The 14792-nt window shown below is 39.4% G+C and overlaps 1 protein-coding gene across 14 annotated transcripts in view; it reads left to right on the top strand.

Moving 5' to 3' along the window:
• sky (GTPase-activating protein skywalker) overlaps nt 1-14792 on the top strand; it is a 220015-nt gene that overhangs the window by 113644 nt on the left and 91579 nt on the right. For all 14 annotated transcript variants that reach the window (XM_019055403.2, XM_019055402.2, XM_019055401.2 and 11 more), the window contains one exon: nt 574-747. In XM_019055403.2, coding sequence (XP_018910948.1) covers nt 574-747 — 174 coding nt within the window. The remainder of the gene's footprint in view (nt 1-573; nt 748-14792) is intronic.

The following is a 14792-nucleotide window of genomic DNA, read 5'->3' as shown; positions in this document are numbered from 1 at the left end:
CTACTTGAGAGGCCCACTGAGCGGCCGGTCGGTCGGCACTGAAGCAGAACTGAACTCGTTGGATGCGAAAAAAGACGAATAATTTAAAAAACTGGTTTTGGTTCAAATTACAAATTAAACTTTGTAAATTCTTTGTTTAAGAGAAATTCTTTGTTTTTGTGTCTCCACTCAAAAACTGAAAAAAGCACATATGTTAACTTGAAAATGTGATTTAGCGGTTTGGACCTTCAGGATCTTAAAGTATGCAATTTTAGCCGATTTTTTGTCCAAACTGGACTTCGATATCTTTCTTTGTTGGAGAGGTATTGAGGTCCAAGGTTTTGACTTCCCACCCCCTAGCGCACCCCCCCCCCCCCCACCAAATTTCTTGGGGGTGTAAAAATTTGGGAAAAGAAGCGCTCAAGTATGAGTAATCAATGGATAAAGATTGGACAAATTCCAGAGGGGGGGGGAGCCGTTTTTGCATCAAGCTCTTTGTAGTTTTCAATCATTCACTTTCCTTTTATTACTGTGCTGATCCTGATCCTCATCTTTTAGGTATTCAGTTTTACTTTTTTTTTTGTCTCTTTCCAGGTCAGAGTGATGGACTGCTATTTATATGAGGGTGTCAAAGTTTTCTATCGTGTAGCAATGGCTATTTTGAATTTATTCTACAAACATTCTTCCTCGCAGAACTCAGACTGGATGAAAGAAATTCAAGACCTAGGAGTAGATGCAGCTTTAACAAAATTTTGCAGGCAGCTTCCGGTAATTTTTAAAATTTGTTTACCATTACACTTGGTTTTTAGTGCTAGCTAAAAGCTAGCATGACCTTCATGAAGCGATCTGTCCATACTCTTGCTATACGTCAGCCTCAGGGGTGTAGTGGTCAAGACAGTTCGCTGCCAACACTGAGGTCCCGGGTTCAATCCCCGGAGGTGACTGATATTTGAGGACACTCAAATATCAGTCATCGTGACTGTGGATGACTATGCCACTCCAATACCCTGACCCTTCGAGGTAATAGGGTGCGGGAGGGATACAGTCACCCAGTAAGTAATCCGTCTGCACTGTTCGACTGGGTTGTGAAAAATCGATAATCACTCGTAGTGTGCGCGACTGCCAGCGCTACCTATCAGTGTAGATTGCAACAACACAGTCCAACTCGGTGGACGCATGGCTGTGCTCCGAAAGTCCGTGCTCTGCAGCGTCTGCGACAGTCTTTGGTAAGACCTTCCGTTGGTTATCAGACGGCCGCTGAGCCTTGCGGGAATATAGAGGATACACAATGTGTCAATAGTAGGAAGTTAAGTTAAGGAGCACAGTCCAACTTCGGGGTGCACAACGGCAGTTGCCAGTTGCCTTGGGCCCTTGAGGGCGTCAAAATACGTCAAATTTACACGTTTTTCCAAGAAAAAGTGGCTGTTCTGAAAAACTGAGAGGTGACAGGCAAAAATTTAGAGGCCACTTTTGAACTCAGCGGCTAAAAGTACATCGGAAGGGATGTATCTTGTACTCAAGTAAATTTTACGGTTACATCATGCAGGGGGTAGTAGTCCCAAAAATGGCAAAAAAGCACATTTTCCGGGAAAGTATCGACTTTTTCGGAAAATTGGAGGGTGATGGGAAACATTAGAGGTCATTTCCGAATTCAGCGCCTCAAAATAAATAAGGATCAACTTATCTCGTATTGAGGATACTTGTGTCATTTTGTTTGTTCCACTGTGATATCCTACAGTAATGCGATGAACTTTAAGAATGAAATGAAATTGCAGTCACAGGTTTAATTTTGGTCACGCAGGGATGATGATGGTATCAAATTAAACGACTTAGGGGTACTTTTCTGGATCCGTCCAATGAGGCAAAGCTTTGATTTCAGTTTCTTCAAACTTCTTAGAACAAAATGATCTGAACGGATCTAGTAGCAACCAAATTACACGGCAGAGAAGGGCGCCAACGACTCCATACGGATCATGCGCTGTGTGACGCGCACCGTCGCGTTTCACTTTAATTGCTCTCGTTGGTGTGTTTTTCATCGCATGGTTTTGGTATCAAATTAAACTTCAAGTAAGCCCACGTCTACTTTCAGTAACGAAACGCTCAAATTTATTCGCCCATTAGGCATTCTCTAACTACAAAATTTTTAAAAATTTGAAAATTTTCGTTTTTCTTGAAAATTTCAAAAAATTATCATGTTAAAGCCAAAATTGGTTAAGGAGCCAGTTTTCCATGAGTATAACCATGAGCTTAAATGTGAAAAGCACGATACTGAAGTTATTAAGATAGTTAAAACATTTTAAATGAATTAGTCTAGTTAAAAATTATTTAGTTTCAGATAAAACACTATCTTTTCAGTATGGAGATAAATAAAAATCTAATGATTCTAATAAATAAAAGCTTTATAAAATACAGGGTATCTCACGAAGAAGGAGCCACCTTCAAGATCTGCCGAACGTGTTGGAATTTCGAAAAACGGTAAAAGACGTGTTCGTTTTTATCGAGGGGAACACCTTTTGGCGTATTTGACATTTTCCCAAACCGCGGGAGGGGCGCAGGGCGGAGGATGCCCCACCCGTAAGTCGAACTCTCAAATGGCACCCCTACTTTTTTATGTCAGAAATCTATTCTACGCCAAAAAACAAGCCACCCTGTCCTAAACGAATGTAAATCGGACAATTTTTCTGTGATTAGCAGAGGTTGAAACATTTTTTTCATGCTCTTTTCAAAAATTCCCCACGCCCAATGGAATTGCCGTATCAAACCAAACTCTCCGCCAAAAAAATTTTTAAACATTGCACTTTCGATAAAAAAAAATAATAAATCTGCTGTACTCGAAATCTGGAGTACGCGGAGCCCTTCTCTGCAATATTAAAATTTGTTTTACCTCACATTCCGAGGGGCGCTCATCGGGAGGGAGTAGTAAGTCTTAGACAAGAATTATTATTCTTTTTTCTGAAGCATAAGAAACCGTGTCCATGAAGAAACAGCTAAATAGAAAAACAAATGGATTAGCTTTTTTGGGGCGGGTTTCAATGATTTGAGCCGTACCTTGATACTTCTGAGGAAGCTATTTTGCCGCGGTGCATTGTTTCTCTACTTAGCTGTTTCTTCATGGACACGGTTTCTTTTGCTTCAGAAAAAAGAATAATAATTCTTGTCTAAAACTTGCTACTCCCTCCCGATGAGCGCCCCTCGGAAATGTTAGGTAAAACGAATTTTAATGTCGCAGAAAAGTGATCTGCGTGCTCCAGATTTCGAGTACAGCAGATTTTTTTTTTTTATCGAAAGTGCAATGTTTAAAAATTTTTTTGGCGGAGAGTTTGGTTTGATACGGCAATTCCATTGGGCGTGGGGAATTTTTGAAAAGAGCATGAAAAAAATGTTTCAACCTCTGTCAATCACAGAAAAATTGCCCAATTTACATTCGGTTTCGACAGGGTGGCTTGTTTTTTGGTGTAGAATTGATTTCTGAAATAAAAAAGTAGGGGTGCCATTTGAAAAGTTCGACTTACGGGTGGGGCACCCCCCGCCCCGCGCCCCTCCCGCGGTTTGGGAAAATTTCAAATATGCCAAAAGGTGTCCCCCTCAATATAAACGAACACGTCTTTTACCGTTTTTCGAAATTCCAACGCGTTCGGTAGATATTGAAGGCGGCTCCTTTTTCGTGAGACACCCTGTATAGCTTCTAACCATATAAAAGTAAATGGTTAACTAAAGTTTTGGACTAAATAAAATAAAATTTGGTGGCTTACAGTATATCAAGACGGGATGACCATTATATCAGAAACCGGTGTGCATTTAATCTGGTAACCCTTAATTAATTAACTGTAGATTTTTTACCTGCTAAACTGCCTGATGAGTTGAAAAAGATTTTCACTTTGAAACAGATTATGATGGCCTGGTTGATGCTTTCATAAGTTGAGTTGCCATGTCAATTCAGCCGTAGCTTTCAGCCGAAAATTTCTTCCTCAATGTAACGTTTGATGATTCATCGTCGAGATAGCTTTGAACTGATTGATGATAAATGACACCAGGAGTGTCATTAATTGATAAATCAGAGATCTAAGTAAGATGTGAAGCTGGAAGAGCAGGAATTGTACCAGACAAATGTAAACGTCTGTTCTACAAGCATAAACTGAGACTTATCTGAGAAATTTTGCGACACCGCACGGAGGTTTTCACTCAGTACTAAAGCTTAAAATTATTTATTAATGGGGGAATTTCTTCGGTAAATTAGCATGCTTATAGGTACATCCTTACGTGAGAGAAAAACAATGGTAGGTACCTGAGCGTAAGTATGTATGCCCTCGAGTGTTCATGTAGGAAGAACCGAAACAAACCAACACTCTTAACAAACATTAAACAAAGAAACAAGACTGGATGAAGGTACTGTAATACCTAATGTACTTCAAAACTGCTAATAGAAGAACCAAAAGACATCTCACTTATCTTAAATGTATAAACATTTGGTATCGTTCAGAGAAGCCTTGAACAAAATGGACTTATATCTGTATCATTTGAGGGGTCAAAAGGCTGCAGTGCTAGATAAATGGGAGCTTCACAATTTTGAATGAATGGGCCTGTTGCAAACTTTTGCCAGAGCAAAAATAAGAGTTGTTTCCTGTAGATAATGCCTCAAAAACCACGATGAGCATCGGCAAAGTCTGAAATACACTCATAACCTCACAATTTGCGTAAGAAATTTGCAGTTTTTTGAGCTTCCCGCTTCAAAAACGATACTACGGCACAGGTGAACATTTTGTTAGAGGAGTCGCTCCATCGTCGGCAATATTCATCATGACCGACGCTTGCGCAGTTCCGCGCGTAATTCGAGGAGAGTTCAAGATCAATCAAGGCGGGCGAGGAAAATATGAACGTAAACACGCCGATTGTTATCTGGTCTAGTCCTGTTTAGGTGTTATCTCGTCCCATCACACATGTTTTGGTGGATTGGCGTCGACCATGATGATTATTGCCGACGATGGAACGACTCCTCCATCAAAATGTTCACCTGTGCCGTAGTATCGTTTTTGAAGCGGGAAGCTCAAAAAACCGCAAATTTCTTACGCAGATCGTGAAGTTATGAGTGCATTTCAGACTTTGCCAATGCGCTCATCGTGGTTTTTGAGGCATTATCTACAGGAAACAACTCTTATTTTTGCTCTAGCAAAAGTTTGCAACAGGCCCATTTAGGACCACATAATTTTAGTAAAGCGACTTTAAATCACTTGATTTGAACTGGAAATGAAGAGAGAACAATGAGAAAAAAGAATGTCATGATTTGAAGTTTTAAGAAGGGATTTTCAGAATTCACATCACAATGAGGCAATGGACTCTAGCTTAAGGTTGTAAAATACAATGATAATGGTCATCATAAACGTCGTTGAAGTCGAAAATGGATTGAAATTACTGAAATCAAACGATTTCATATTGCTCGGATCGTTCTTGTTGTCTATTAAATAGGAACTAACCTAACATTCGCGGTTTGTTATTGTTTTGCTCGTTGAGAAGAGAGATTATACACTGTACTCCTTCATGCATATGTGTTAGTGAATTCGGGTTTTACGATTTTTGGGACGTAATCAAAGCTACAGCCTAAACGGTATAAGTAAACCCCTTTTTTTATCTAATTTTTAGAATTCTCATATCTTCAGGATGATACCTCAAAATAATCATCACTTCATTCCAGAATAATGTAAGTGAGAAATTTAATGATAAGGATTGGCAGGCCGGGTCGCCCATTGCACCTAAAACGAAGTTTAGAGACGATTTCTCACTTGTGATGGCTTGAATCTCAGTGAAACTCTCAAGCGCACTAGACGGGAACATGACGATTCTTTTGATGTAACATTGTATAGGGCTCTGATGTCTCGTTTTCTTCATAGCTTTGACAGAACGTGAAAATGGTCAAAGTGGATCCTTTTTGCTGTTTTTGGCACATATGCGTAATTATCTCATTTAATTAATCATTGACCTTTCTGAAACTCTTCAGTTCCTTAGAGGGGACAGAGACAATTCGGTCGCTCCGTAGCTTTTAGAAGTTTACTGAACCGCAACTATAAACCCAAATAAGCCAAGTATGTGTAATTATGGTGTCGGTGCCATGGCCGGGCTGTGCTGTGTTGCCAATTGTTGGAGGATAGGTGACTTGCCTGGATTTGGCTACCGCCACTCATAATAATGATAATTCATCGTAAGCTACACACTGCTTACATTGATTATAAGAAGGCTTTCGATTCCGTGCCGCATTCATGGATTCTTGAGGTCCTAGAAGTCTATAGGGTCTCGCGGGTGTTCACTGGATTCCTCAAGAAAGCTATGAAACAGTGAGAAACTCTGCTCGTTTTAAAATTGAATGGCCCAGGTGCCGTAGTAACAGACCCGATTAGGATTAAGAGAGATATTTATCAGGGTGACTCGCCGAGTCTGCTGCTCTTTTGTGCTGCTATGAATCCGCTATCGACGATGCTGAACAAACTTGAGGGCCCGGGGTGTGCCGTTTGTGGTTCGACTCGTACAAGCTGACCCACCTGTTGTATATGGATGATGTTAAGTTGTATGCGTCGTCCACGGAGGGTCTGGCCGAGATGCTGCGGATCACAGAGGTATTCTCTAGGGATATCCACATAGAGTTCAGAATGGACAAGTGCAGGATTGCGATGGTTGGTTCGGCTGCGGCTTCGGGGGACGGGGAGCGGTTCGTATGCAAGTCTGGGGATTTAATCGTAGGAATGGAAGAAGACGAAACGTATAATTATCTCGGGTTTTCGAAATTGCGCGAGATGGAGCATTAACAAATTACAGAGCGCCTAACTAAACAGTTCGTAAGCAGGGTAACTAAATTATTCAAAACAAAATTATCGGGAAAAAATATGATCAAAGCATTCAATACTTATGCTAAACCGATTCTTTCCTCTTCGTTACGGGTGATCAAATGGATAAGGGAAGAACTCGGCAAGTTGAGAACCTCTGTGTCGAAGCTGCTTAATAAGTATTGTATGCATCGTCCTAAATCCGCTGTAGAAAGGATTAGTTTACCGCGGCAATTAGGTGGCTGGGGTCTGATAGATATCACCCATCTGCACGATTCCCAGGTCGGTAAATTGAGGTAATTCTTCGCGAATAGGTTGGGTGCATCTTGGCTCCACGCGTCCGTGATAAGGCTGACGAAAGCCACACCCTGCTCAACCCTCTGAGCACTGAGAAACATAGGGCCGTTAGGGTGAGACTTATTTTTTTAAATCGACAAAACCAAATGTTGTACGGTCTTAAATGGTTCTATGTGATAAAAAAACGCGGTAGCCAAGAAGATTTTGAGGAAAAAAATGTTTAACCCGGCGCAGCGCGCGCTCAGAGCCTAAACATTGAGATTTTTCCGGTTTTTTTTGGCAGTTTCACTGTATATTTTTGATATTTTTGCCAGCAACACGAATTTGACACTATATGTCCAAAAATTGATACAAACCTAGCACATACCTCGCAGATTGAGGAAAGTTTTTTGTTTTTCTCCTAGGTCACTCTCACCACGCTTGGTAATGCCCAAACTCTCTGCTCGGCAGCGCTAAAAATCGGAATTTCGCCGTTTTTTAACGTATAATGAACTTTTTGAGCAACCTGTAATGGTAGTAAAAATCCGAAAATTTGTGGAAAGCAAGCCCCTACCATCAGTATGGAAGGACAAATGTCAGGAAACTCCTAGGTCTTTTATTTTCTGCCAAGCTATGCCCACAGTGGTGGAAAACCCGCCAAAAATAGCTCATTTTTGACCTTTTTTTTTCGCGTTTGAAAATTTATTGGATACCCTGTAATGACAATGAAGGTCCAAAAATTTGTGACAAGTAAGTTCATACCGACTGTATGACATTAAAAATTTTACTTGGTTCCTACATCTTTTATTCTTCGTCCTTCGATACCCGAAATGGCAGCGAAAACGTCAAAAATACCTCAAATTGGCCGGTTTTGGAGAATTTTTTTGAACACCTTGTAGTGGCAGCGGAGGTCCGAAAATTTGTGCAAAGTAAATTCATACCCTCCGTAAGGAATAAAAAAATCTACTTGGTTCCTATGTCTTACATTCCTCGTTGTGCAGTGCCTGCAATCACTTCGAAAACGTCAAAAATACCATTCTTCGGCCGTTTCTTCAATGGCGAAATTTATTAGACACCCTGTAATGACACTGGAAGTTCGAAAAGGAGGAGTAACGTTTTGGGCCTTTTCCGGCCCCACCTGGATTTTGCTAAATGTTTCATATTTTCAAAGTACTAGTCTTAGGTAGACTCTGTGCCAAATATTAGACCGAACGGAGCCCATGCAAGGGCGCAGCAGCGCCTCAAACCCAAAATCCTGGAATCGAAAAACAATTATTTTCGTCGACTTTTTCGACTGTTATCACTCTTCCAGCACATGATTCTTATGTATTTTTTTGCGTACTTTTCGTTTCTGGCCTTTTTAAAGGCCTCCGATAAATTTTAAGGGGCCTTATGGCCCATTGTTGCCATTTTTGGCCCATTTTTAGGGGTTTTTTCCATTTAACACATTCAAAACTCAATTTAATCCAAAAACTGTGTACATTTTTGAAAAGTACGTAAAGAAATGAATAAAAAATGTTCAGTAAAATTTTTTCCTATGTTGCCAAATTTCCGAGAAAATTCGTCCCAAAGTGTCAAAAACGGCAAAAAATCGATAAATCGCCGCGTCTAAGGTTCAAGAAAGTGGAGTACATTTTTCATACTGTACCAGATAACAGCTCTTATCCATCCATACAACAAACTAAAATATCATGGTTGTACCTGGATTCCCACAATGTGAAAATTGACCGAGATGTCGATTTTAGCGGCCTTTTTATACTTGAAGGCAGCTCTTTTGAATGTATTTCGACCTTAGTCACCCTCTATGGGTGTGTACTATATGTATTTTTCTACGTACTTTTCATATCTGGCCATAAAAATGGCTTCCTGTGAATTTTAAAAGGCCTAACGGTCCATTGTTGCCAATTTTCACCAATTTTTAGGGGTTTTTTCAAGTTTACGTGTGTGAAACTTAATTTAATCTAGAGACCGTGTACAATTTCAGAGAGAACGTAAAAAAATACATAGGAATGTGATTTGTACCTTTTCCCTACGTTGCCAAATTTGCGAGAAAAATCGTCCTGAAGCGTCAAAAATGCCAAAAATTGGATTAATCATCACGTCGGAGGTTCCAGGAAGTGAATTTCAAGTTTTTTTTCACTACAATTAACGTATCGAAAATGGAAAATTGCAATGCATCTCAAGGAACATGTAATGGCGTAGATGAACGTGACAAAACGGGCCCTCAAGGTGCTTTTACTTTATCCTTCACTCCAGTTCACCTCTTTATTCCTGTAACCTCGAGATAATCCTTGGTTCTCTAGATGCTTGCTACAGGCCAAATATACCGAAGAACAGAAAATGCGTGGAGAAAGTGTCTCACGATCCACATGAATGTCATAATTCACTTCCTGGAACCTCCGACGTGATGATTAATCCAATTTTTGGCATTTTTGACGCTTCAGGACGATTTTTCTCGCAAATTTGGCAACGTAGGGAAAAGGTACAAATCACATTCCTATGTATTTTTTTACGTTCTCTCTGAAATTGTACACGGTCTCTAGATTAAATTAAGTTTCACACACGTAAACTTGAAAAAAACCCCTAAAAATTGGTGAAAATTGGCAACAATGGACCGTTAGGCCTTTTAAAATTCACAGGAAGCCATTTTTATGGCCAGATATGAAAAGTACGTAGAAAAATACATATAGTACACACCCATAGAGGGTGACTAAGGTCGAAATACATTCAAAAGAGCTGCCTTCAAGTATAAAAAGGCCGCTAAAATCGACATCTCGGTCAATTTTCACATTGTGGGAATCCAGGTACAACCATGATATTTTAGTTTGTTGTATGGATGGATAAGAGCTGTTATCTGGTACAGTATGAAAAATGTACTCCACTTTCTTGAACCTTAGACGCGGCGATTTATCGATTTTTTGCCGTTTTTGACACTTTGGGACGAATTTTCTCGGAAATTTGGCAACATAGGAAAAAATTTTACTGAACATTTTTTATTCATTTCTTTACGTACTTTTCAAAAATGTACACAGTTTTTGGATTAAATTGAGTTTTGAATGTGTTAAATGGAAAAAACCCCTAAAAATGGGCCAAAAATGGCAACAATGGGCCATAAGGCCCCTTAAAATTTATCGGAGGCCTTTAAAAAGGCCAGAAACGAAAAGTACGCAAAAAAATACATAAGAATCATGTGCTGGAAGAGTGATAACAGTCGAAAAAGTCGACGAAAATAATTGTTTTTCGATTCCAGGATTTTGGGTTTGAGGCGCTGCTGCGCCCTTGCATGGGCTCCGTTCGGTCTAATATTTGGCACAGAGTCTACCTAAGACTAGTACTTTGAAAATATGAAACATTTAGCAAAATCCAGGTGGGGCCGGAAAAGGCCCAAAACGTTACTCCTCCTTTGTGAAAAGCAAGTCTGTACCACCAGTATGGAAGGGCAAATTTCAAAAGATCCATAAATGTTTGATTGTTTGTCGCACGGTGTCTTCAGATACACAAAAAGCGTGAAAAATACTTCCACTTTGACCGGTCTTTCGCTATCAAAATTCAGTAGACACCCTGTAATGACAGTGGAGGTCCAAAACTTTGCTGAAAGTAAGTTCATTCCATCTTAATGTACTTCGCTCCTATATTATGCATTCTTCCTTGTGCGGCGCCCGCAATCGCATCAGAATCGTCAAACATACCTGTATTCGGCCAATTTTTTTTCTGAATTATTTTTGCAGACATTCTGTGCTGACAGTGGAGGTCCGAAACTATGTAAGAAGCTAATGTTGAAAGAAAGAAACTGATAAATTTAGGTATTTTTGAAGTTTTCGCCTCACTCTAGGACGTCTGGCGACAACAATAAAAAATGTAAGGGTCTTTGGAAAATCGCCGTTCCGTTCTGAAGTACAACCTATGTTTGCTTGGCACTCGAAAGAGTCGCTGGTGTCATAACAGGGTGCATAAAAAATTTCACACACGAAAAATTGGCCGAATTCAAATATATTTGACGTTTCCGATGCGATTGCGGGCGCCGCACAACAAAGAATGCATAACTTAGGAACGAAGTAGAATTTTTTATTACATGAAGGTGGAATGAGCTTACTTTTAGCAAAGTTTTCGACCTCCTTTGTCATTACAGGGTGTCTATTAAATTTTGATAGCGAAAGACCGGTCAAAGTGGAGATTCAATCTATATGAATCCATCGAAAAATAAAATCGGAACCGATCGACACCGGATTAATAATATTCGATCAATTCGAAGGTTTGTCGATCGAATTGGCGCGGCGTCGACAGGATCACGTCGATCGGTTCACGTTTTAGCTTTTCGATCAATTTGGTGATCGAATCAACACTGGTTTTCTAATAATAATTTGTCAATCAATTCACTTTTTCATTTTTGGATTGATTCCTGTTGATCGCATCCATACCTTAGTAAATTAGTAAATTATTGAATCAATATTGATGGTGAAAATACGAGACCACGTAACTCGGTTTGCGATGTTTCCGACCTCCTGCCATACTTTATTTTTTAAATGGAAAATTACTCAACTTCAATTTTTGAAAACTTCTGTGATTTTTCTTCCCTGTCCAAAGAAATCTCTGGGAAAACTTAAAAGAATAATATTGATTTGTTCTACTTCACAAAATAAAATATAAGCGCTTTTCCGCACAAAGAACATTTGTGGTAATTTTTTGGATTATCGTTGCGGCACAAAATCATTTTTGCACTAATAATTTTCTGTAGTATGTGGCAACGTCGAGAAAAATATGAGGCAAATTTAAGAGAAATGAGTGAACAAAGATTGAAAAAATTATTGATGTTGCCAGATGTTTGAGATCTGTTTTGTGCGAAAATGATTTTGTGCGGCAACGATAATCGGAAAAATTACCACAAATGTACTTAGTGCGGAAAAGTTATTCTGCCAAATAAGGGCGTATTTCGGAATTTTTTCTCGGAACTTTCGAAGACTCGGAATTTTTCTCGGAAATTCCGGAAATCGGAATGAATTCTGGAAACCCCAGAATTTTAGGTAAAATAAAATGGGAGCACTGATTCAAATACTTGATGAGAAGAAATGAGGCAACATGCGGACCGGAATGCTTTTACAGGGTTCTTGTAGAGGACGGCAGTGCATGCTTCCTGGTTCCTGGCGCAGGGTGGATCGAGTCAATGGGAGAGGTCGGTCATGGAGCGTTGCGCTCCCAATGTTACGAGGATAACGAATATTCCTGGTCATTTGATCGATTATGTACCATCAATCTCATGTAATTTTTCGCGTAGAATTCATTTTTGATGTTATTTTTGGTGAACAACGTACCTGAAGACCCGTATTTGTGCATTTTGTCGGGAAAACTATACAGGTGCAAAGTTTAGGCGTCTGTGTTTTACTTCGTAGGACGGAGTTTTTAATTTTTCATGATAGAAGAGGATAAAAATATAAAATTATGAAAACTTACTAATAAGTGTCACAAATACGCAAAAAAAACTCTCCAGTTATGAGCTGCTGCATCAGATAAATCATTCCTTTCACTGCAAAGTTAATTTCGAAACTTTGTCATAAGATATCATTCTTATGCATAAAGATCGGTGAGAAAACAAATGAAATACATTTATGAATTCTTTGAAAATATTCAAGATCACTTTTACTTTAATTTCATATTTACATTCAAAGGACGGAACAGGGACTTAGAGTAGAAAAAACACTAGATGGCTAGAAAAAAAAGAAAAGAAAAATAATTTTAACATGCATGTAACAGTCATCTGTCATCTGCTTCTCCTTATTCTTCTTCTTCATATTCAGTTCCCCATCACTCTCATCCTTGTCTTCCGCTCTCAAACCGCATCAAACTTAAAAAACAAGCAACGCAAAAAACCGCAAAAATTCCACAATTTCCCGGACTTGTAACGTTAAAACGTACTCGCAGTGTAATTAGTTTCGCACTAACTGCACTTTGTTTACATCGAAATAGGTGAAAAATTAAAAAATATGTACGTATTTGAAAGAAGCATCAGTTATCAGAGTTCACCAGTGACCGGTCGCGCACGATCGTGGAGGCCAACAGATAAAATGGCATCATAGTCAGGGGCCAGGCAAGTAAAGGGGGGGGGGGGTAAAAGTTTCCTCAAGCTATCTACGCATACGTCCCAAAAAAGCTTTCTATAAGGGATATGAAGGGATGTCCGAGTGAAAATATGCCCGATTTTTTTTTTTTAGTTCTCCTATAGATATGTAGTTTAGGAAATAATGAAAATACGAAAAACGGGCCAAAGAGCACGTCTTGATGGTGAAACTTGTTTTTCAGTTTCCGATGAACAGGAATCATACCTACCTGGGTCATTTACCAGTTACGAGAGTTCACTGGTCGCTTGGTTTTCGAGATAAAGCTCGCGCGCAATCTCGGAATGCAACAGAAAAAGTGACGTCACGGCCAAAGTGGCGCAAAGTGGCACCCAAATTTTGCGGGATCGTATTCTCAGGACTCCTACGAACATGCCTATACGAATTTTTCTGGCGGATGGTGGCGGATGGGTAGTTAAAAGTTTACCTAAACTTTTTTTTTTCGCTTTTTGAAATGAGCACATTAGCGCAAACATAATCATTGAAAAAATGGGCCAAATACAAAAAATTACTAGTGCAATGTGTTCTCCAGACTCTGAAGAACAAGAATATGTCAATGAAATTAGCATTAATTTAAACAGAAGAAAGTTAAATGGAATAGAAAGACTCGGACGATTTGTCGCTAAAATAAAAAGTTACGCAAAGCCCCTCTTTGATGCCTTCTGTCACAAAAATGAACATGTTTTGTTCCAAATCAATGTCAGATCCTTAAAATATAACTCTTGAGGAACACTTTTGACCCTTAAAAAATGCGATTCGCCCGAATCGCCCATGACTGACCTGTTTCATTGACTCGATCCACCGTGCGGCGGCCGAATCCCTGAGGACACGCTTCTGCTCCAATTTGTCATTCGCGAGTCTCTCGAAGGGTCCGCGGTCCTAGTTGGCGCCTCCTTATCTCTCGTTGGTCCCATTTCCAGGTATCTCATGTTTCCGCCCGGAGAAGAAACCCCTCCCGCTCTCACGGGTTGTTTATCAAAATAATTTAGAGCCAAAGAACTACGAATAGATAGGGTGGCAGCGAGATAGATGCCACCACTCGACAAAAAGGAAATCGATATTTTCATGGTCAAAATCGGGAAAAGCGTATCTTGATTGCCATGTTTCAAATGGATAACATCATGTCAACCAGTCATATCTACATTGGTAGTTTTGTATTACACTGAGAAAAAGCTATGGCTTTTGATCCAATTAGTGGTTCATATGGAACACCATTAATAGTTGTATATGAACTAATGATTTTAAGTTTGTGAACCATACTTTGGTAACTCGCACCATAGTATGGTATATATGCCATAACGAAGGTATATACTTGAACCGAATTGGAGACATTACTTGTTGATAGCAATAATAATTTTGATAAACTCAACTTCATGGATATTTTTATCGATAGAATATTTAACTTCTAGATTAACATGAATTAATTTGATAATAATTATCATATTTTCTAAAAGAGCACTGATTCCATTTTCATCATGATTAACAGAGGCTATAGCAGCACCTACCCTATATGTACCTTGTACTATATTATACAGGGTTATCCAAAAGTCACTGACTACCCCTGTAACTTTTTTCCAAATTGAGATAGAAATTTGAAGCTTTGGAATGTTCCTCG

This window comes from Bemisia tabaci, chromosome 1 (genome assembly GCF_918797505.1).
Source record: "Bemisia tabaci chromosome 1, PGI_BMITA_v3".
Taxonomy (NCBI): domain Eukaryota; kingdom Metazoa; phylum Arthropoda; class Insecta; order Hemiptera; family Aleyrodidae; genus Bemisia; species Bemisia tabaci.
This window is presented reverse-complemented; position numbering and strand designations above follow the sequence as displayed.